General features: G+C 34.5%; 1 protein-coding gene across 1 annotated transcript in view; it reads right to left on the bottom strand.

Annotated features, from left to right (window-relative positions):
- The window catches only part of LOC114335033 (prominin-1), an 89,686-nt gene extending 70,169 nt beyond the window's left edge, over positions 1 to 19,517 (bottom strand). The window contains exons 1-4 of the mRNA XM_028285193.2: positions 19,202 to 19,517; positions 16,998 to 17,259; positions 6,335 to 6,522; positions 3,546 to 3,710 (exon numbers count right to left, since the gene is read on the bottom strand). Coding sequence (XP_028140994.2) covers positions 3,546 to 3,710; positions 6,335 to 6,522; positions 16,998 to 17,259; positions 19,202 to 19,385 — 799 coding nt within the window. The 5' untranslated portion in view covers positions 19,386 to 19,517. The remainder of the gene's footprint in view (positions 1 to 3,545; positions 3,711 to 6,334; positions 6,523 to 16,997; positions 17,260 to 19,201) is intronic.
- Positions 19,518 to 25,519: the final 6,002 nt, after the last annotated feature.

Below are 25,519 nucleotides of genomic sequence, written 5' to 3'. Positions count from 1 at the left end.
CTTTATAATTTTTTGTTAATCCAAACCTGGATTTTTCTTATGGTTAGTATGTCGGTCGTTTGGGTTTTGAATGAGACATATGTGTACCAAATATCAAAAAAATATACAGTACCTGTATATATAACACCCTGTATTTTATTTTATATTCGAAATCTTCTTAACTTCTCAATTACAAAAATATAAAGGTTCGGTAAGTTATACAGGATATTTACAAAGTTATAACCAATTTTATATGAAAATCGTAACAAGTTCAACTCCCTGTATAAATAAAAATAAGCACAACGGCAATGGTTTATTGATGCCATATTTTTTCATTTATTGTCAAAATTTTCATAAATGATTGATATTGCTAATTTTCTTTATATTGAATACAGGGTGAGTCAAAACGCAAGTAGATTATTTTCTCAGTAATTTTAAATAGAACAACCTGTATTTTATATCACTATCGAACTATATTCACTATATTCGATATCACTGTCGAAAAGTACTATTACCGTACTTTAATTTTTGTATAACATTCCGTAAGTCTAAATTTATTAGTTTTAGAGATATGTATTTTCATTTTTCAGAGCAAATTATTAATAACTGGTCTACATCTTTCCAAATTTTAAGTAAGCCATGACTGAATTATCTAAAACTGACAATTTACGATTACTGATTATCAATCTGTAATCAAAGTTGGTTACAATTTTTGTTATTAACTTCTACTGCTATCTATGAAATTACATAACTTATTAAATTACTTATTAAATTTCTTAAGGTAGATTACGCAATTTGTATTTTTTTTAAATTTTGCAATAGATTGTTACTGATTTTTATTTTACTTTATTATGTTTTATTTATATTGACGATCTGTATAATTTTAGTAAATTGTATTTGTTATTGTTTTTATTTATGATTCTTGTAAGCTTTGTCTATAAAATTGTAAAATTTTTCATGACAATAAAGCATATTTCTATTCTATTCTATTCTATTCTATTCTATTACTATAACGGATCTACGGAGCTTTACCCCACTAATAATCACCCTGCATGGATACATCGATTTTTTGAAGTTATTCTTCTTTAGGCGCGATTGAGAGTAAAATTTCATAAATCTGCGCGCATGCGCACACAGACAGTATGTAGTTCGTTGCTAATCTTTCAAGATATGTATGTATGTATCTGTATCCGCGAAAATAAGTCATTAAAAGAATATATTAGTGTTTTTAGTAAATGTATTATTTATTATAATTTTTGGATTTTTCTTCATCTGTAGTAAAATAAAATATTATGTACTTAGGTAAAAACATTTTTATACTCGATATTTGTCAGCGTGTTGTGTAATTATATCCGAAACTTACGTGTCACTTACAAGAAGCGTAGTTGGTAGAGCGTTGGATCAGAGATCTGTAGGTCGCGGGTTCCAATTCTGGACGATTCATACTTTTTTTTTAATTTTTGGTTGTTTTAATAAAAATTTTTTGAAAGTGGTAGATAGGAAAATTAGTTTAATATATAAATAAAATACAAATAACCTGTTAAGTATATTTACTTCGTTGAAATTATATAATAGAAGAATAACTTCTTACGTGCGTACAAAGTACACACAATTTCTTTTTTTTTTAATTTCAAACTATTTTAAAAATGACACTAATGCAATGATATTTTAAAGTACGTTATCAAATCGATATCTACAAATTGATGGTGGTTCAGTGGCATTAGACTGCAGATCGAGAAGTTCCGAGTTCGAAACCGGCTGTGGCTGTTGCGTATCTTTTTTTATTTTTTTTAATAAATAAATAAAAGTTGATCTAATTAAAATTCATATTTTATAAGGTAATTATTATACAGAGTGGGCCAAATAAAAGTGTCCACCTCGACATTTGGCAGTATTTATTAGATTTTAAGAAAATGACGAAACAGGTCGATTTTTGATCTAAGGGCGACTCATTTTTACGGTACATACATCTGTCATTTGTCAACCCCCTCCCCTCCACATCCCCCACCCCTTATTTTTAAATAGTTGAACCATTCGTTTCGAAATTCAATTAGGAAGTTAAGCTTCCCAAAAGAGCCCTACTTTTCTTAGATAATGCTACTTCACATCCTGAAGTAATGGAACTTATATGTGATGAAATTAAAGCTGTTTTCCTACCACCAAATGTGACACAGTTAGTGCAACCCATGTTCAGGATGTTCTGCAGTTTATAAAACTATAGGTACTATACAAAAAATTTGGTACGGACTGCATTAAAAGGCGGGAAAAGTTTCATTACTGAACCCGAAAAAAAGAAATCACCGTGAAAGATGTCATTTATTGGGTGGCTGGGGCCTGGGACAACTGCCCTGATACTTTAATTAGAAAATTGTGAAAGAATGTGGCCAGATTTATTATTTAAAGAAGGTCCATTTTTTTCAAGCTCCATTACAAGATGACCTCTTAGAAGTCGTACAACAACTTCCAGGATGTGAAAACGAAGAAAAAAGTGCAATTAGCAAATGGATTGAAGCTGACGACAATGGACACCAAGAATATACGGATGAAGACATTGTAGACTTGGTTCAACCTCAAGGCAACATGTATGAAGATGAAGAAAGCGAGGAAAAAGTTTCCCTGCCAGATCGAGTGACTCACGCAGATGCCACTAAAGCTCTGGATGTGACTCTACGTTAAGTGGAGCAGAACACTGCTGCGTTACCGGTCGATGTAATGTTTATGCGTAATAGTAATGGTTCAACATCGCTACGTCAAGTTGCTACACCTCCATGCATCAGAAGAAAGTGACATACTTCTTTGAGAATGAGCCTTAGGGCTGCAAACGTTCTCGTAAGAGTATGGGCAATATTTTTTGGACTCAAGTTGTTTATAAGAGAACCAACTTAAGTTTATGTTTAACCTTTATAAGCACTACAGACTATAAGTCGGAGTCCTATTAATCCTACAGTGTTCAATATTCTGGCTTTACTCTGTATAATAAACATGTTTTTACTTTTGTCTTGAATTTTTTATTTTTTTTTTTCTACTTTCTGTTGGTTCGAATTTGCCGAACGTTTGGATAAGCGGGGTTCGGATTTGCGGGGTTCTACTTTAAAAAGAAAGGTTTTTAACCAATGTGTTTTACCGAGTCTTGCATATGTGATATGGTGCCGAAACACTAACTCCGACAAAAGGAACAATAAATAAAATAAGAGTTACACAACACGCTATGGAAAGATCAATGTTGTGTATTACCATCAGAGACAAAGTATGAAACCTAGAAATAAGAAGTAGAACAGGATGCACTTGAAAGCATAGCCACGACTAAATGGGCTTGGCTCGGACATGTTTCCAGATTTAAGGATGATAGATAGACCAGAAAGATTCTAGAATGGCGACCAAGACAAGAGGCATGTCGAAATAGAGAACGACCACCGACTAGATGGACGAAGCTCAAGATAGAAATAGGTGGAAAATTTTACGGGAGGAAGTTCAACAGTGGGCAAATATAGGCTAATTGATGATTCACTATTTTTGGTAGGTAAATACTAAGCTGAAATATTATAATTTGACAAATATCAACTTACCACTGGTTAAGCTGCTTCCTGTTGTTTTCAGTTGATCGGTCTTCCTTTGCAAATTATCTAGGTCGGTTTTCAGATATGTTAATTTATCAGCAAATGTAGAAATAGTCGTTATTATCGTAACATCGTTCCATAGAGGCAAATTATTTAATATATCCTGTGTAGAATCTGCAACATAAAAAATCAATCCGTTGTTTTGCTTCTTTTTTAAAATGTATAAAAAATGTGACGCCAAAATTCCGTTCCCTCCAGAATATTGCTGCGCCAGTCCATTACTAAAATCCTGATCGGACTATCCCGGCCAGCGTTCGATGAAGATCTTCAGCTTTTCTGACTTCACGAGAGTTCCAGAGAAATGTTTCCGTTAAATAAATAAACGTTACAAATTCCTCGTGTTTCAGTGCAAATGTTAGAAAACTAAATAGGTTAAAATATACATTACTTTGGTGTAAGAAGTGGGATATTTAAATAAACTCTGTGAAAAATGGCTTAATGATTTAAAATTGACATATTTGCGACGGAAATTAGAAGATAGAGAATTAAATTCTGTCGGGAGAAAGGCTGAAAAAAAAAATTGATCCAGAAACTTATGTATTTGAGGAAATGCATGATGCTGTAGTTTCGTCGATTGTATCGTTGTTTTAAGTAAATTTAATTAATTGTATATTGCTTGCAGTACTGCATTTTAATAACTATTTTATTTACTACATACAATTGTTTACGTTTTAATAACATAACCTGAATCTTATTTTTTCTTATTATTTTTTTGGACTATGGCCTTGACAATTATCTAGCAACCAGGACCATATAATTGGCCAATATAATTAAAAGTGCGAATAAAGTTGCAGAGCGTAGAAATAGGTGTCGCTTTGCCGAACTTGCATGGTCCTAATAGTTGAATAAATTTAAATTTTAGAAGCAGTCTGAGTAATAAACGGGTTCTTCTTAAATTCTACAGTTTTAAGTCGGGAGTTTATAAATTGTATCAAAAAGTCCTAATGTTGCGGAGGATGAACAAGGAAAGAGAGCTTATACTTATAATACCAGAACGGAAAACACAATATTTTGGTACCATAGTAAGAAATCAAAAGTATGAACTGCTACAACTTATCATCATCATCATCATAGTCATTAACATCTTAGTAGATGTGTTGTGGTTCATAATTGGGCTTCAGCAGCTCGGACAGTTTGATTGATAATATTTCTCCACTGGTCGCGGTCATCAGTTACATGTATTGCCTCAGTATACTGTTTGTTGAGAAGCTTTTTAGTAATGTCCGCCTATCGCTGTGGAGATCTTCCGCGTTGGCGTTGAGTCTGAGGCCTTCCTTGGACCACCAACCGCTCCATTTTGTGATCACTTCGATGGATATGACCAAAGAACTTTAAAATTCTAGAGTAAACGGTACTGGAGAGACGCTGATCCGGTTTAATTTCATCCAGAACCGAGATATTTGTACGGCGAGCCGTCCATGGAATTCGAAGCAGGCGTCTCCATGTCCACATTTCAAAGGCGTCCATACGTCGTCTATCTGATTCTTTGACTGTCCATGTCTCGCATGCATAGTAAAATATGGAAAAGACCAGAGTTGAAACGAGTCTCTTTTTGTTTGTCATAGTAATGTGACGATCACGCCAGACCCCGTTTAGTTCACTCATTGCTGCTCTTGCTAGTTGAATGCGTCTTCTAATTTCGGGTTCACAACTGCCTGTGTTGTTAACTAGAGCTCCAAGATATATCATAGATGAGACTACCTCGCATCCCGCAATAGTTTGGGTTTCAGGAAACTGTTGTTGGCGATCAATAACCATGATTTTGGTTTTGTTGTAGTTAACCATGAGTCCAAATTTAGCACTTTCTTCCTCGAGTTTTTTTAATAATTCAATAATTTCTTCTGGAGTAGAGGCTAGAAGTGTAGTGTCGTCTGCGAAACGCAAGCTAGATATATTAACACCACCTAGGTTTACTCCTCCCTCCCAACCATCCAAGACTCTGCACATTATGAACTCCGAATAGATGTTAAATAATAAGGGAGATAAAACGCATCCTTGGCGTACTCCCTTCTCCAAAGTGCATTTGTCAGACAGGTATCCGTCCATTCGAATATATGCCAGGTTATCTTGGTACAGTTTGCTAATAAGGTGAGTCAAGTGTTTAGGTACACCCATTGTCGTCAATATGTTCCATAGTTTGTCCCATCTAACATTATCAAAGGCTACAACTTATACTCGAAGGTAAAATCAATACAAAAGGGGACCAAGAAGAAGACACAACTCTAGGCTTAAAAACCTACGACAATGGACGAATATGATCTCCATAGAACTATTCAGGGCGGCTGCACATAGGATTAAACGGACAAATGTAATGGCCAACGTCTTTAAGGATAAGGCACAGTAAGAAAAAGATAAAGAAACTAAAAATGATTGTAAGTAAATGTAAATAAAAACTAGATAAATTAAGTGTTAATATGACCCCATTAGGTTTCTGTTTACAAGCCTTTAAGTATATTTAAGTAAACAACTCGTAAAATATCTAGTCCAGTGAGGGGCAAAGTACGGCCCGCGGAGCATATAATCCGGCCCGCGGAGCATATAATCCCGCCCGCCAAGGGTTCATTGACATGGATAGTATACATATAGCTTTAACACAACATGCATTTTTTTTTTAATTCTGGCCCACCTATAGAATTTCTTGTACTTTGTGGCTCCCCATTAAAAGCCCACCACTGAATCTAGTCAGATCCAATTAACCAACAGGGTATCCTTTTATTTATGTCTCTCATTAAACCTACCTTTCAACGTTTGTTTAAAGGTGCCACTAAACTTATCATAGTCCGCTTCAAGTAAAAAGTGAACATGATCCTTGACATCCTCAATATACCCTACGCTATCGTTGTAGACTTTTCTGCCATTTTCTCTTAACTGATTGACGCCCGTCTTCATTCTGTGAGTAGTGGCGAAAGCACTAGCAATTCCAAATCTGAAAACAATATAATCTTAAGCAATAAACACAGACTTACTATGAAAAGTCTGTTTAGTATAGTTTAAATAAGAAATATAATAGAAACAAACTAAGTTCTTAATCTAGTAGTACAGAAACCGACAATAAATATCGTTCTTCATACCACCAGATTGACAACAGCTGGAAATCTCTCTGGTTACTACTTCCGAGGCTTTCAAAAATTATAAGCCATACGGGTGCCGAGACAAACATTACGATGAGGGAATTTTAAATAATTCACGTCTCAACTGCTTTGCGTGGTAAAGTTCCAACGAGAAGGTTTTCTAAGTAGGTACTCCAAAAAGAGTAAATAAATTAAAAATGCATAAACATTTTCAATTTCGTTTCTTATTCATAATAACTGGTGTATGATCAGATGAGAGGTCATAGCTGGATTCTATTAGACAGTTGTATATAACCACAGTTATAAACAACACACCCCCTCCTCGACTAGTGTCAAAAAACACCAACTGGGCAGATTTTCAATACTAGCTAGAAGAAAACATTAATCTTAATTTACGAATCAAATCTCCACACGAGATAGATACAGTAGCTCAATATTTCACCACCCTTGTGCAAGAAGCGGCATGGCAATCTACACCACGAACTGAACGCAGACCGACACATACAACAAATGTTCCCCTACTCATTCAGCAACTCTGAAAAACTTGCTGAAAAACGTCGTACGAGAAGAAACTGGCAAAGATCTAGAAACAACATAGATCAACATATATACAATAGACTACGTAGACAACTTGGAGTAGCCATCAAAGCTGCAAACAACGAAACCTTCGAACATGACATTATAAATCTTACAGCAAATGATCAGACGCTATGGAAGGCGACTAAGAAGCTCAGAAAACCATACACAACTATTCCTCCCCTCCATAAACCAAATGGTGAATGGGCTCGTTCTAACAAAGAAAAAGCGGACATCTTTGCTAAACATCTTACAAATGTATTTCAAACCGAGCCACAAGACCCTGATGAAGAAGTGGAAGAGCTAATTAGCGCAGCATGTCAAATGTCCCTTCCAATTAGAAGTTTTACTCCTATAGAAGTCAAGAAAGAAATAACCAAACTCAACTCACGAAAGGCTCCAGGTTATGACTTAATCTCGGCACGAGTACTAAAACAACTTCCTCGTAAGGCCATTATTATGCTCACAGTAATATTTAATCGCATGCTAAGTTTATCATACTTTCCAAAAATATGGAAATTTGCAGAAATCATAATGATCCTTACGCCAGGCAAAGCGCCCAATGAAGTAACATCTTATCGACCCATCAGCCTACTCCCAATCATTAGCAAAGTTTTTGGAAGATTGCTGCTACAAAGAATATACGCAGATCATGAATTCCTAACATTACTACCAGAACATCAGTTCTGATTTTCGGGAAAATCACTCTACCACACAACAAGTCCATCGAATAGTAAATGAAATATCAAAAACTCTCGAAGAAAAGAAATACTGCAACGCTGTATTCCTAGATATCTCACAAGCGTTTGACAAAGTTTGGCACAGAGGTCTGCTTTACAAAGTAAAATTAGCACTATCTAGTAACTATTTCCTCCTAACCAAATCCTACTTATCAAATAGATATTTCTCAGTAAAATTCAAAGACCAACAATCCAGCCTCTGTCCTGTTAACTCCGGAGTTCCGCAAGGTAGTGTTCTCGGGCCGCTGCTTTTCTCACTCTACACAGCCGATATACCAGACCAGAGTCTCATAATACTACGATCGCTTCCTTTGCTGATGACGTAGCAATACTAGCTGTAAATGAAGATCACATACAAGCCTCACAATACCTGCAACACCATCTGGACATACTCAGTGAATGGTACACAAAATGGCGAACAAAAGTAAATAAAACAAAATCATCTCAAATAACGTTTACCAACCGCCACAACACATGCCCACCTGTAAGAATAGAAAATGTACGAATACCAACAGTAACAGACGCTAAATACCTTGGCCTCCATTTTGACCAACGTTTTACTTGGAAAAAACATATCCAGACCAAAAGAAGACAACTAGACTTGAAATTCCGGCAAATGTAATGGCTCCTTGGACGCAAATCACAACTCAACATCCAAAACAAAATTCTTCTGTACTCAAACCTATTTGGTACTACGGACTACACCTCTGGGGCTGTGCAAAATCAACATCACTGAATATCATCCAACGATTTCAGTCTAAAGTTCTAAGATCAATAGTGGGTGCACCATGGTACGTAACTAATCAAACACTTCACGAAGACTTAAATATACCTTTCATCAGAGAAGAAATCCATCGAGCCACGGAGTCACAAAATCAGCGTACCATTCACCATGACAATGAGTTAGTAAGGGAATTATTCCATAATGGCTCTGCCACAAGGAGACTAGATAGAACCTGGCCTCAGGACCTATTTTAAAACTTAGACATAAATAGAATAAGATGAGACATCATTGGAAGTCTCTTCTTCATGCCCAAAAACATGAAACAAATTTACTTAATACTCTTTTAATGATGTAGATTGTAAATAAACATAATTACATAAAAAAAAATCGTTTCAACCCGAAAACGCAGCAGCACTATATTCTAGTTCAATCGGAGAGTGCAGGAAGAGTCTATACCGGTTTCGGGGCTTATTCAGAAACCGGTATAGACTCTTCCTGCACTTTCCGATTGAACTAGAATATAGTGCTGCTGCGTTTTCGGGTTGCAACGAAACTGAAAATGTTTGTATGCATTTTTAATTTATTTACTCTTTTTGTAGTACTTACTTAGAAAACCTTCTCGTTGGAACTTTGCCACGCTGAGCAGATGGGACGTGAATTATTTAAAATTCCCTCATCTTAATGTCCGTGTATGGCTTATAATTTTTGAAAGTCTCGGAGGTAGTAACCAGAGAGATTTCCATCTGTTGTCAATCTGGTGGTATGGAGAACGATATTTATTGTCGGTTTCTGTACTACTAGATTAAGAACTTAGTTTGTTTCTTAGCAGATGTCGCTACGATATCGGTGACGTTTCGTTCGTTGCAATCCGAGACGGCACGCGTCGAGTTGTCTGGTTCGATCGGAGAGAAGAGGATATGGGACTACTGATGATGGGGCAAAAGCGCCGAAACCGGTATAGACTCTTCCTGCACTCTTCGATTGAACTAGAATATAGTGCTGCTGCATTTTCGGCTTGCAACGAAATTGAAAATGTTTATACATTTTTTATAATAGAAACACTTTGTAACGATGGCGCATCCAGTTCGAGTCACCAATGCGACAGCTATACTCGCTGCAACTATTTACCAGTACGACCATCGGAGTGTTAGAAGATGGGGTTACCGTGATGGTATAAAATAGGGATCGAGGCAACAGTCAAGTTAGTTCAAGAATGGTTCAAGCTAGAGAACTGATCAGGTAAGAACTCAACTGGCCCTGGTGGCCAACCATATTGAGTTGGTTGATGCCAAACCGGAGTCTTAAAGAGTACTGATCTAAAAAACTCAACTGGTTCGACCTGGGGCCCATTTTAGAAAATTAGTCCCAATAAAGTTTTGTTTTTAATATTATTTAATTTTTAATAAAAAATTTTGTCCTGGTAAAAGGTATATTAGTTTGAAAGGCCCCTATATGGCTACAAACATATAAACAAAACGTTTTTGCTCTGTAACAAGAGCATCATCAGTGTTACAAGCACATGGTGAGCCACCCAAAAATACAAAGGTTGAAACCTTTTACAAATAGACTGAAAGTCTTATATAAATATAAACATCCTAAAATCCAAAGGATGGATAAAATTCCTATGGATGCGGCTTTAGGGCAACATATGACTCCCACAGGTGGTAAGTGGGTCAATTAATTAGATCATTGTGTTATAAGAGGTGACAGGCAACTAATAGCAGATGAGATTTCAAAGCCTTTAGCCAGGGATTCGAAGCCAACAGGCAAGAGACCAATAGAGCCCTTTAAAAGGTGGCGAGATAGCTGGCAGTCAACATCACAGCTACGAATACAAGCTCAAAATCAGCAAGGAACAGGCCAAGAGGCCTATTATAAGAAGAAGAAGAAGAAGAAGAAGATGTTAAAACTTTTATTAGACGATAGGAACAGATTCGAAGAATTATTTTTAACGTTTTTGGTTTTCGGGGCAGTTAGTCCGTTCTTTAACGGTAAAATATTGCAAAACCTCTAAATTTTAAAGAACCGCTTGGATTGACATGATATTTGGCATACACATAGCTAACAAGTCAAAGAAAAAAAGTGATATTGTGCCGATATGTGCTTTTGCCCTGGGGGTGGTTTTCACCCCCTCTTGGGGGTAAAAAAATATTCGTCCAAATAAAGTCAGGAAATGGATAAACTGGCTAATTTTAGGTAACTTTTGTTCTATAGAGTTTTTTTCACTAAGTCAATACTTTTCGAGTTATTCGGCAGTGAATATGTTCATTTTTTCAACAAAATAACCACGCTTTTAGACGGTTTTTCGCAAATAACTCAAATAGTAAGTATTTTGTCGAAAAAACATTCTAAACAAAAATATAGCCTGTAAAAAATAAAAAAAATGGTGTATACATCACGTCTCTACACCTAGTAGAAGCAGAGTTATAGCTAATGAAAAATAGGTTCATATTCGTCAAATCCCAAATGGAATACTTTAACGTGAAATAACCAAAAATGAAGCACATTTCGGGGAAAACTCATTTAAACTTATTTAAAGTGTTTAAAAAAGCTTAATTTTTGTTTTATAAAAAAAAATTCTAGCATCAAAATTAAACAAGTTACTCTCAAAATAAAGTTAGTCCCTTTTGGTTTTGGTAAAAAAATCGAGAAAATCACCCCCTAATTAGTATCTTAAATGAACTTAATCGTTACGACTTCACAAGTTTCTTGACTCGTGTATATATTGTTTATATGATCTGTAAGTTTCATCGGTTCAAAGTCCTTACTATTGAAAGGGCTGTAGATAAAAGGGGTTGAACGAGTCACTGATCACGAATGTATGCAAATTTAGAAACACCAAATCTTAATCAATTTTTGTCTAACAGAAGAACAAAAAAATACATGATATTCAGAAAAGCAAATCTGACTTTTTTTGTTTTTCGAGATTTTTGGTATCTCTAACAATTTTTAAGTTATTTTGAAAAAAAGCATATTTTTCAAAATTTAAATTTTTAAAAATTTTTTTTGAAACCAAATTTTTTTCAAAAATAAGGACTTTGAATCTATGAAACTTACAGCTCATATAAACACAACATAAGTAAAATAATTTGTGGAGCGGTAACGATTAATTTTCTGTAAATTGCTAATTAGGGGTTGGCCTTCCCGATTTTTTTTGCAAAAACAAAAGGGACCAACTTTATTTTGAGCGTAACTTGCTTAAATTTAATGCTAGAAACTTTTTGCAAAAACAAAAATAAAGCTTTTTTTAAACACTTTAAAAAAGTTATAATTGGTTTTCCCCAAAAAGTGCTTAATTTTTTCGATATTTCACGTCAAAATATTCTATTTGAAATTTGGTGAATATGAATCTATTTTTCATTGGCTATAACTCTAGTTCCACGAGATCCAGAGACACTAGCGCGTACGCCATTTTTTTTTACTTTTTTATAGGCTAGATTTTTGCTAAGAACGTTTTTTTTTCGACAAAATACTTACTTTTTGAGTTATTTGCGAAAAACCGTCTAAAAATGTGGTTATTTTGTTGAAAAATGAACATATTCACTCGCAAACAAGTCATTGGACTTCGTAAGTCCTAGGTTTTCACCCAAAGTAATCGAAAGTAGAACTGGAAGACGATATTTGAATTTTACGTGTAACTTTGCGTGGATTGATATACGAATTTACTAATGTTGAGTCATTCTTACTAAACTTTGACATTTGTCACCTCATTTGTGATTCTACCCGGTATAATGGCAGAGGAGTTACATTGGCGGTCCTACGGACCGACGGAAAGATTGCCCAGGTCAAATATCTCACCTTAGTACCATCCTTGGATTATCAGCTTTTATTTGACACCTCATTTGTCATTCTACCTGGTATAATGACGGAGAAGTTATATTCGTGGTCGTACGGACCGACGGAAAGACAGCCTAGGTCAAATATCTCACCCTTAGTACCATCCTTGGATTATAAGCTTTCATTTGACACCTCATTTATCATTCAAGCTGGTATAACGATGGAGGAGTTATATTCGCGGTCGGAGGGACCGACGTACAGACCGCCTAAGTTAAATATCTCACCTTTAGTACCATCCTTGGATTATCAGCTTTCATTTGACACCTCATTTGTCATTCTACCTGGTATAATGACGGAGGAGTTATATTCGCGGTCGGAGGGACCGACGCACAGACCGCCTAGGTCAAATATCTCACCTTTAGTACAATCCTAGGATTATCAGCTTTCATTTGACACCTCATTTGTCATTCTAGCTGCTATATTGCCGGAGGAGTTGTGGTTACGGACAGACGGACAGACGGACGTGGATAATACAAAGATTTCACATTTTTTCAAAATGGGTGAAAACAATAACTCGAAAAGTGTTGACTTGGCGAAAAAGCTCTATAGAACAAAAGTTACTTAAAATTAGTTAGTTTACCCATTTCCGGACTTATTTTGGACATATATTTTTTCACTCCCAAGAGGGGGTAAAAGTCACCCCCAGGGCAAAAGCACACATCGGCACAACATCACTTTTTTTCTTTGACATGTAAACTATACGCATACCAAATTTCATATTAATCCAAGCGGTTCTTTAAAATTTAGAGCAAAAACCGTGAAAGAATGGACTAAGTGTGCTGTGACAACCGTCGGGGAAGGACGATTTGAAATTTTGATTCTTGGCGTGTGTGTGTGTGTGAGCGACGAGCGAACGAGGATCATTTTTAAGTTACGGGTTAATTCTTTGCGGAAAGGGTGCGAACTTTTAGTGCGAACTTTCCAATAGTGATCCGAGGAGAGAAATACGGGTTCGCGTAATAGGGCTTTTCATCGATTGTCATTTGTTTCGAGCTTCTGTCATGTGTCACATAATATTAATATATCTACGTCATACGTCTTTGGTTTGTATCATTGGTATATAGCAATAAGGTACGACGTAGATATATTAATATTATGTGACACATGACAGAAGCTCGAAACAAATGACTGTGAATGAAAAGCCCTATACCGTACTAACAACATCCGAAGTTGTCGGTCGCGCGTAAAACTTAAAATTAATAATTTAGAGTCTAGAGTGTAGAATTGAAACAATAAGTGACGGGCAGTGACATAGTGTCGGATGCTGCAGGTGGTGCCCTCATCGCAGGGGCCTTCAACCGGTTCGTGTACTTGCTGAGACTTCGGAAGCCGTAGCCGTAAGGTAAATGACTTTTCTTATTTTATTATGTAAGACATTAGAAACTTTAATGTTCGTAATACCTAGAACGATAGCCGGTTCGTTACAGTTATAGTCCAGAGAAATAAGATTTTTCTCGTGACACATCCCCTCCAGGCCCGAAACTAAATTTTTTGAGTAGTATGGACATCTATATTAATAACCTATATGTTTCCTGCAGCCGATTTTGATGATATACATAGTTATAAACAAATGAAGATCAAAAAACTGTAAATTTTCGCTTTTTTCGTCGATTGCCAAAAAGTTAAACATTTTAAACAAATTTGAGAGTAAGAAACTCATAAATCGTAAAAAAAAATTTCAATATGGCGTTCGCTGAATATGTCTATCCTTATTGGTTGCTTAGAAAATTGCTAAATAAATAATAAATTTTGAGATTTTATAAATATTCATAACTTATGTAAAAATTAACTTAGAACCTTCTTATTACACGGAATGCTAAGACTTCTTGTGCTTAAATTATATTTTAAATTTCAAAGCAAGTGGTCAAACAGTTTAAAAGTTATTTAATTTGTTTATCCCAAATTAATTTTTTTTGCAACACTATAAGTCAGAAAATGATGAGGTTACAGTAATACTTCGGACAGTTTATGAAAGAAGAACATTTATACTACTAACTTAATTAAAAATCACGTCAAGTTTTTGCTTACGTATAAACAATTAGAATAACTTTTTAACCGTTACCTGTAGAAAAATTATTTTTTCATATTTAGAAAGACTGATTTTTGATACACATTTAGAAACAAAAACAACTGTCCTAGGACAATTATGGACGAAGTTAGCCCACCCTTTTTTTTAATTCACATGTTCTTGGAAAATAATTTTGCAATATTTATAATTATTTTTTGTCATTTTTTTAAATTAAATTAATACTGTAAATCTTCTTCTTTCATAAACTATCCAAAGTATTAGTGTAACTTCATCATTTTCTGACTGACAGCGTTGCAAAAAAAAATTAATTAGGCATTCCAAATCACGTGATATAATATGGCTGCTGGATGGCGAAACTGTCATCCATAGGCGTATCCAATGTTTAAACCAATTCATATTTAATTTGCTATCACAATTTCACATATTTCGCTACACAATTAACAAAAAAACAAAACCAAACAGGATATTCTTTACAAATTTGTCAATATTCAAGGTAAACATTAGATACGCCATGACCACCCCCCTTAACTATGTCTATGGCCATGTCAGTTTAGCCATCCACCGGCCACCACTGACAGTTCATTGGAATCCCTATTTTGGGATAAACAAATTAAATACCTTTTACACTATTTGACCAATTGCTTTGAAATTTAGGGTAGGATTTAAGCACCAGAAGTCTCAGCATTCCGTGTAATAAGAACGTTCTAAGTTAATTTTTACATCTTCTTCTTGTAGTGCCTATCCGCTTCGGATGTTGGCGACCATCATGGCAATCTGTACTTTGCACACTGCTGCTCTGAAAATATTTGTAGTGGTTGTGTTGAACCACGTACGTAGATTTTTCAGCCACGAAATCCTTTGCCTTCCTGGTCCTTAATTTTTACATAAGTTATGAATATTTATAAAAACTCAAAATTTATGATTTATTTTGCAATTTTCTAAGCAACCAATAAGGATTGACATATTCAGCGAACGCCATATTGAAGTTTTATATACGATTTATGAGTTTCTCACTCTAAAATTTGTTTAAAATACTTAACTTTTTGGTTATAGACGAAAAAAACAAAAATTTACCAAGATAAAAAAGATCAAGGCACGTTTTGTTTATATTTGATTCAGAGTTGGACCACCATCTCCATATAGCTATTTCAGCATCCTTATGCCTCATCAGTGAAGCTCAGAAGTCTCAACTCTGAAGGAAATACAAACAATTCTGCCAATTTAAGGCAAACCATCGCAATGCAATGAACCCACCTCTGAGACGGAATTTAGAGACATCTCTCGTATTACGAGGAAAACAACGAAAAGCCCCAGATACAAAGTTTACTACCTTTTAAACAATTAGAATAATTGAAATAAAAATATAATAAACAATATTTTAAATCTAAGACTTTTCGTTAATAAACTGCTTTCTGGCTGCATCCCGTATCTCCGGATTTTACAATATATAATCACAAGAGACGACGAAAGTAGGAGAAAGCAAATAGAGGACGCTTAGGCCACGCATTTACCTTCCCTTCGTCAAGGAAAGGACCGAAAGACAGTTTCTAAATACTCAAACTGAGTAAAAATGAAAAAGATAAAAAAGATCAAGGCAGGTTTTGTTTATATTTGATTCAGAGTTGGACCACCATCTCCATATAGCTATTTCAGCATCCTTATGCCTCATCAGTGAAGCTCAGAAGTCTCAACTCTGAAGGAAATACAAACAATTCTGCCAATTTAAGGCAAACCATCGCAATGCAATGAACCCACCTCTGAGACGCAATTTAGCGACATCTCTCGTATTACGAGGAAAACAACGAAAAGCCCCAGATACAAAGTTTACTACCTTTTAAACAATTAGAATAATTGAAATAAAAATATAATAAACAACATTTTAAATCTAAGACTTTTCGTTAATAAACTGCTTTCTGGCTGCATCCCGTATCTCCGGATTTTACAATATATAATCACAAGAGACGACGTAAGTAGGAGAAAGCAAATAGAGGACGCTTAGGCCGAAAATTTACCGTTTTTTGATCTTCATTTGTTTATAACTATGTATATCATCAAAATCGGCTGCAGGAAACATATAGATTATTAATATAGATGTCCATACTACTCAAAAAATTTGGTTTCGGCCTGGAGGGGGTTGTGTCACCAACATGATATTTTTTTCCTTATTTCTCTGAACTATTACTGAGTAGGACATTAGAACACTCTAGTCGGTTCGGTATAGTTGTAAATCGATACTGACAGCACGAATTTTAGTGCGTTCAGAGATAATCAAATATGCACTCTCTGATGAGAACCTAATAAGGTCTTAAACCGGTTAGGGTGTTTTGGTGCTCTCTGACCAAACTAAAATATAAGACGACTCTTGTTTCGTTTTACAACGAAATGATTATTTATTTATAAGTCATAATTTGTATAAATACTTACAACAGCACTGCACAGCAAATTACTAGCAAAATACCCAAAATAATCTTCAAGCAAAGATCCTGTTTCTTCTCGCTGACTCTAGCTTTGGCTCCACACAATCCACAGCATCGACAACAGGCAAAAATTAAACCACATACCGGTATTAATACAAGTAGTAAAAGAATAAAACCGAAGAATGCTATCAAACCTGCATATTGCATTGCCAAATCTGCGTAGCTAGTATTTAGAGATGGATTGTTATCGTCGTCCCAGCTAAACAAATCTGAAAGAAACAATAAGTGCATATAGCTGAAGCAACGAAGCATTAAACCTGGGAATTTTGTACAGTAAGATGAATCATCATGCAACTTTTTGCATGCGATTCGGTGAGTTTCAGGAAATTTTGTGAACCCCAACCCAATTTTTTTGGGAATTTCCCAAAAAAAAAACGAATTTTTTACCAAACTCCAAAAATTCGTTATTCGCTTTTGACTTAATTTTTTTAAAAACTAATTATTCTAAGCCGGTTAAAGTTCTAGAATCTATTAATAATACATAAATAAAGAAGACCAAATAAGGTCAATGACTGATTTTAATTAGGGTGGCGATTAGGGGTTTGCTTCCGATCATTTTTTCGCTGAAAAAAATAGGGGACTGACATTCTTTTCATTATAAGCCACTTAATTTTTGAGCTAAAGACTTGTTTTTTATTTCTGGAGATAGATATTTTTAAATACTTCAAATTAGTAAACATTTTATCCTTGAAAAATGCATAGTTTTACCGTCTTTTGACTTTGACACTACAATATTTAGCATTTGACGAAGAAGAGCTAACATATAATAAAGTCTAACAATAAAAAACTGAAAACGTTTGTTTTCTATACTTCCACAAAATTTATTATATCTAAGTGACTACAGCTGTTTCGGCGGAGTGCCTTTCTCAAGTAATATAGTTTACAATGTGTTTGCCTTTTTAATCTTCAACTGAAGAGGTTGAGGAGTGGGGAGCTGTTTGTCTCGAGTTGGTCATTCAGAATTATATCTGTATTTTTACATTATTATCTGTATTATCTGAAAAATACAGATATAATTCTGAATGACCAACTCGAGACAAACAGCTCCCCACTCCTCAACCTCTTCAGTTGAAGATTAAAAAGGCAAACACATTGTAAACTATATTACTTGAGAAAGGCACTCCGCCGAAACAGCTGTAGTCACTTAGATATAATAAATTTTGTGGAAGTATAGAAAACAAACGTTTTCAGTTTTTTATTGTTAGATAAAATGAACTTCCATCAAGTAACGGTCGAATCCATCAATTATATAATAAAGTATAGCTCGATTATTATTGGTCTTAAAGAAAATTTAAAAAAAGGTGTTGTTGATTTTTTCACAAGGTACATTTTCGTTATGCAAAGTTGTTTTGATAAAACGAAAACTTTTTGAGTTATTTGCAGAAAACTGATTAAAAACATTGATTTTTTCGATATAAAACTAACACTTTCGATAGCGAATAAATCGAAAACTATTAATTTTATCAAAAAAAAACGTTTTTTGCTTAGAATGAATGTTTTTACCAACTTTTGCGGTCAAAATATATTAAAAAAATTTCCACCCCCGACATGGGGTGGCAACCACCCCCATGATAAAAGCTCCTTTTGGCATGATATAGATTTTGATCCTTGGTAAAAATCCTTTATTCTGTAAAAATTGCTAGGCTTTGTCCTATTTTAAGCTTCATTACTTGGACTAATCAACCGTAAATAAATTGAAGGCCTTTGAAATGTGAATCTACCGGAAAACGAAGAAGTGCTGCATGGAATAGGTAAGGAAAGATAACTTTTCAACCCAGTGAAAGTAAAAAAACATCGTACCTAGGCTACATAGGCCAGACCTACCAATATGATCAACTTATAGTGAAAGGAAAATACTATCATGGCTCAGAAACATCTGATAATGGATAGGGCTAAATTTTGAACATTTAATAAGAACAGCTGAAGACAGAGAAGAGTTTGCAATTGTAAATAGTAGCCAACCTCCATTAAGGAAAGGGGACTTTAAGAAGAAGATATAAAGATTGTAGTAGTAACTTTATTAAACAAGAAGGAGACTACATATTCTGTCGAAAAAAGCTTGCGTTTTCTTTGCTGGTCCACATAGTTAACAAACAATCCTGGTATTTGACACTGTTTTGTTATCATAATGAATTATGTCTAGAAACTTACCTTCACTTAAAAAATTGGCCGGTAGCAAGCTGTCTACAAAACTCCTGGTCATATCATACAGCCCTTTCATTCCTCCAGGACTGAACGTAATACTGGCAGCAGTATACTGATTGGTGTGAGTGTAGTTATCATAATCAGGCAGTTGTGCCTTAAGATTATCGAAGACACTCATATCGGCTGCCATTTAGGCACACTATGAACTTAATGAAAAGTATACTAATTTATATATTTATAATAGTAATTTGATCCGCCATACGCAAGTTGCAATATTACTACAAAAGAGTCGTTGATAAACTATTTTTATTTTGGTTAATAAAAGTAGCAGATAACGTTGAAATTGTTTGATGATAAAATCATTTTATTACACGCAAGATATCTTATCTAGAAATACAGGGTATCCCTATCTAAACCAACAAACCTGTGGTAAGTGGTAGATAATGCGTTTATAGTCAACGTCAATGTATATATTATACATTTTGCGTGGATATCATACTTATTCTTCTTAAGCAATCCACTAATGGATGTTCGCGATCACGTTTGACCATTTTTGTCCATTCCTTGCAGTATGTATTAGGTCTCCTATGTTTCTTAGCCCTGTCCATTGTTTAACATTAAGGAGTCATGACATTTTCTTCCTGCCCACTTCTCTTCTTCCTTCGATTAATGTTTGCAAAAATTGGTATCTTTCGTTTCTAATTACGTGCCCCAGGTATGTCGTTTTTATATATTTAATTGTGCGTAGTAGTTGTCGTTCTGTACCAATTCATCTGAGGATTTTTTCATTTGTTTTTCGTGCGGTCTAGGGAACTTTAAGGATTCGTCGATAAATCCAAATCTCAAATGTCTCTAGCTTATTCATTGTGTTTATTTTTAAAGTTCCTCCTTCCATGCCATATAGGAGCACAAACCATTTCGTGGATCTTATTCTTGGGTTCAAATCAAAGTCAAAGCTCGTAAGGACGTTTCTAAATTTTATGAATTCGCTTCTGGCCATATTAGTTCAGAGAAAATAAGGGAAAAAATATCCTGTTGGTGACACATCCCCCTCCAGGCCGAAACCAAATTTTTTGAGTAGTATGGACATCTATATTAATAACCTATATGTTTCCTGCAGCCGATTTGGATGATATACATAGTTATAAACAAATGAAGATCAAAAAACGGTAAATTTTTGCTTTTTTCGTCTATAACCAAAAAGTTAAGTATTTTAAACAAATTTTAGAGTGAGAAACTCATAAATCGTATATAAAACTTCAATATGGGGTTCGCTGAATACGTTTATCTTTTTTGGTTGCTTAGAAAATTGCAAAATAAATCATAAATTTTGAATTTTTATAAATAATCATAACTTATGTAAAAATTAAGGACCAGGAAGGCTGAGGATTTCGTAGCTGAAAAATCTACGTACGTGGTTCAACACAACCACTACAAATCTTTTCAGAGCAGCAGTGTGCAAAGTACAGATTGCCATGATGATCGCCAACATCCGAAACGGATAGGCACTACAAGAAGAAGATGTAAAAATTAACTTAGAACGTTCTTATTACACGGAATGCTGAGACTTCTGGTGCTTAAATCATACCCTAAATTTCAAAGCAATTGGTCAAATAGTGTAAAAGGTATTTAATTTGTTTATCCCAAATTAATTTTATTTGCAACGCTGTCAGTCAGAAAATGATGAAGTTACACTAATACTTTGGATAGTTTATGAAAGAAGAAGATTTATACTATAAATTTAATTAAAAAAAAATGACAAAAAATAATTCTAAATACTGCAAAATTATTTTGCAAAAACATGTGAAATAAAAAAGGGGTGTCTAACTTTGTCCCTAATTGTTCTAGGACAATTGTTTTTCTTTCTAAATGTGTATAAAAATTCAGTCTTTCTAAATATGAAAAAATAATTTTTCTACGGGTAACGGTTAAAAAGTTATTCTAATTGTTTATAAGTAAGCAAAAAATCGACGTGTTTTTGCAAAATAATTTTACACTGTTTAAAATGATTTTTGTCATTTTTTTAAATTAAGTCAATAGTATAAATGTTCGTCTTCCATAAACTGTCAGAAGTCTTAGTAACCTCATAATTTTCTGATTTATAATGTTGCAAAAAAATTAATTTGGGATAAACAAATTAAATAACTTTTAAACTATTTGGCCAATTGCTTTGAAATTTAAAATGTAATTTAAGCACCAGAAGTCTCAGCAATTCGTGTAATAAGAAGGTTCTAACTTAGTTTTTACATAAGTTATGAATTTTTATAAAAACTCAAAATTTATGATTTATTTTGCAATTTTCTAAACAACCAATAAGGATAGACATATTCAGCGAACGCCATATTGAAATTTTTTAGACGATTTATGAGTTTCTTGCTCTCAAATTTGTTTAAAATGCTTAACTTTTTGGTTATAGACGAAAAAAGCGAAAATTTACCGTTTTTTGATCTTCATTTGTTTATAACTATGTATATCATCAAAATCGGCTGCAGGAAACATATAGGTTATTAATATAGATGTCCATACTACTCAAAAAATTTAGTTTCGGGCCTGGAGGGGATGTGTCACGAGAAAAATCTTATTTCTCTGGACTATATATCCGACATCCAGTCTTCACATCGCCAAGTTCCCAGGTACTGAAATTTTCGCATGCGATCTACATCTTGATTGTTATAATATATGCTAGTCTTGCATTTTGATGTTGACATAATTGACGGCTGATTGTAAGAAACTTCGTCTTTTTAATGTTAATGGTAAGTAAGTCCCATGATGTAGCTATTTTCTCCAATTTTATTAAGAAGATTTTGGAGGTCATCTATATTGTCCGCCATTAAGACCGAGTCATCCGCATATCGTATATTATTGATCCATGTACCATTTACTTTGATGCCGCTTTCGCATTCCTCAAGAGCTTCCTGGAAGATACTTTCTGAATATAAATCTAACAGTAGTGGGGAGAGAATGCATCCCTGTCTTACACCTCTCAGAATTTTTTGAGCTTGCATTGTTTCGTTATCCTCCTTGACGACAGTTATTTGATTCCCGTAAAGAGCTTCTATGCAACGAATGTCTTTTGGGATATCATGGATAACCCAAATATCATCATCTGGATATCATCTATCAAAATCTCTATTTTTAATATGGGATTGATGTTCAGTTATTCGTACATTTAATAGTCTTGATGTTTGCCCTAAATAAAAACTATTTCAAGTGAATGTTAGAGGATCCCGTTCTAAGTTATTCAATTCCATTCAGTCTATTCTTGAAAATTCCTTATCTATAAACGACAAGAGATTTTTTAAATAAAACAGATGTTAACAATTGTTCTTTTTTAACTTTGTTAAGAATTTTCGTTAGAACAAATAATTTTGGCTCTATTTCAGAACAACTCAGCAATAGATAATATTATGACCTGTATGCACGCCAATGGTGACTACATAAAATTCTTAATTGTATGTCAAAAAATCTGCAATAACAACATCTTAAAACCTACAATTTCATTTGCATATCTCAACCGGTTTCAGAGCAATAAATTAATCGTCAGTTTGTAAGAATAAATTCAACATTCCGTATCTCGAAAAGCATTTGCGGACATGCAGAATTACTCTTTAAACGTTTGTCGCACTTATTTAGAAACACCGTGTATTGATGAAGAACATGGCTAGTTGTTCACGTACCTAACTTTTTTAGTATCCAACATAAGCGAATAAATCAAATAACAGAATTGTAAGAAAACATATGAGGCTATAGTTGGGTTTTAATATCAGTATTTTATTAAAGCTAGAATATTTCACAGGGTTGCGCAAACTTTGAGAAAAAAAATCACAGTTTGATTGGTACACCTGGTATACAATGACAATTTACCTGTCTAGCAGCAATATTACTACAGCGATATTCGAGACATCAAAAATTACCCATTTTGTGGGTGGCCCGTTTTCTCTGACGCCCAGTGTATAAAAGAAAATATAAACAAAAGTAAACAAGAAATAAGGAAGATGAATCAAAAACACAAAGCAATCAGAAATTATTTATTTGCAGAAAATGTAAATGTCTCATCCTGTATCAAAAATTATTATTGTTCAATTCATATGAAAGTTGCTAAATATGTTTATCTAAGATTATCTCGTGACTCATTTCTCCCCATTGTCGTAATTAATAATCTTCAGGAGATATTTCTATAATAGATACATTTTTTAAAGATAAATGACATATAAATAATAGATAAAACCGGATAAATACCGGAAACGTAGAAATAACGAAATTTAGTCAAGTATGTCCTCTTTACAAGCTGTTTTTCTTCTTGGACAATTGAAAACATTTGAAAATTGAAATAGAAGACTTGAAATACATAAGAAAAATTGTAACATTTTACTGTGATTTGGCATTTGTTCATATATATTTTTAGAACTGATAATATTGAATCGAATGATTTACGTAGTTCACGGAATTAATGTTGTTATATTTTATCTAAATTTCTAATCTTCTAAGACTAAGATGTTTTATCATAAACATGTCATGATTAATAGGTTACTAATCTAACATAACAATTAGTATATATGACAATGGTTTTACATCAAAGGAAGATTAGATATATACCTACTTAGCTAAAATCAATATCAATAAAAGAATCATATAATATACACCGTTATTAGGCGTCAACGCCCTTCGGTAGGGATCTATAGAGGAGTATCACCAAGGCGCAAGCCGTTATCCTTTACCGTACCGCTCCTCCATAGGCCGATCAGACGCCAGTTTATTCCAGACCAAGTCGTAGATTCTATAGAATTTTATATTACGACGTTGGCCTTTTTATTTTTCAATGACCGGGCCGGAGCTATAATTAGAGAAGCGAAAGAAAAAGAAGCAATGGAGATTTGTCAAGAAATTGAGATTCTACAATCAAAGTACAATAGTCACAATGTACATAGGAAAGTTAAAGAACTCACAGGTGGACTAAGACGAAGACAGAGAGGAAATCTAAATGATTCTGACGGAAATATCATCTTAGATAAACAGAGTTAAATTAGAACGTGGAAAGAATATCTAGAAAAACTATTTGAAGACCAAAGAGATAACACCTTTGAGCTAGAAGAAGAGGTAAATGATGGACCAAGAATATTACAGCAGGAAGTTTATTCTGCCATAACACAGCTAAAGGATGGCAAAGCAGCAGGTCCCGATAATATACAAGCAGAACTACTCAAACTGATGGACAACGAATCAATAGCAATAATCACAAAGATATTCAACAGCATATACAACTCTGGACAAATACCAACATAATGGCTGAAGTCTGAGTTTATTGCACTTCCAAAAAAACCAGGAGCCAAAAAGTGCGAAGAATACCGTACGATAAGCGTGATGAGTCATCTCCTAAAATTGTTCCTAAAGGTAATCCATACGAGAATTTACAAGCAATGTGAAAGTCAAATTTCGCCCAACCAGTTCGGGTTCATAAACGCTGTTGGTACAAGAGTGGCTTTGTTTTCAATATAAGTCTTATTCCAGAGATGCAGAGACATAAATTGCGACGTATACGCATGTCTGGTTGATTACGAGAAGGCGTTTGATCGAGTACAACACGCCAAGATGATGCAAATACTAAAAGAAGTAGGAATTAACAACCAAGAGACTGCAAACCTCACGAGTTGACGGTGAACTCACCGAATATGTCAAAATCATGCGTGGAGCGAGGCAAGGCTGCATTTTGTCCCCCCTAATTTTCAATCTTTACTCTGAAAGAATATTTATCGAAGCTTTGCACGAAACTGAAAAAGGTATTCTACTAAACGGGTACCGGCTAAATAATATCAGGTATGCAGATGACACCATAGTATTTGCGGACAACCTAGAAGACCTAAAAGTCCTCATGGGCAAAATCACGTATTACAGTCAACAATATGGACTCAATATAAACGTAAAGAAAACAAAGCTTATGATCGTCAGCAAGAAAAAGAAAACGGAAGGTCAACTCTATATCAACCAAACCCATGTAGAAAGAGTGAGGCACTACAACTACCTCGCCACCATAATAAATGAAGAATGGACCAACAACCAAGAAATAAGAGCGCGCATCGGAAAAGCTAGATCAATCTCCAACCGTATGGGTGCGTTTTTCAAGAGCCACAACCTTTTTCTTGGTATAAAAGTAAGAGTGCTGAGATGTTACGTCTTCTCTGTTCTTTTTTATGGTGTTGAGTCATGGACCTTGAACGAGGATATGTGCCGAAAATTGGAAGCATTTGAGATGTGGCTATATAGGAGAATTCTTAAAATCCCATGGACTGATCGGGTCACAAATGAGGAGGTTCTTAGAAGAATGGG

Source organism: Diabrotica virgifera, chromosome 1 (assembly GCF_917563875.1).
Source record: "Diabrotica virgifera virgifera chromosome 1, PGI_DIABVI_V3a".
NCBI lineage: Eukaryota > Metazoa > Arthropoda > Insecta > Coleoptera > Chrysomelidae > Diabrotica > Diabrotica virgifera.
Note: the sequence above shows the minus strand (reverse complement) of the source record. Positions and strands in the feature narration are given on the sequence as shown.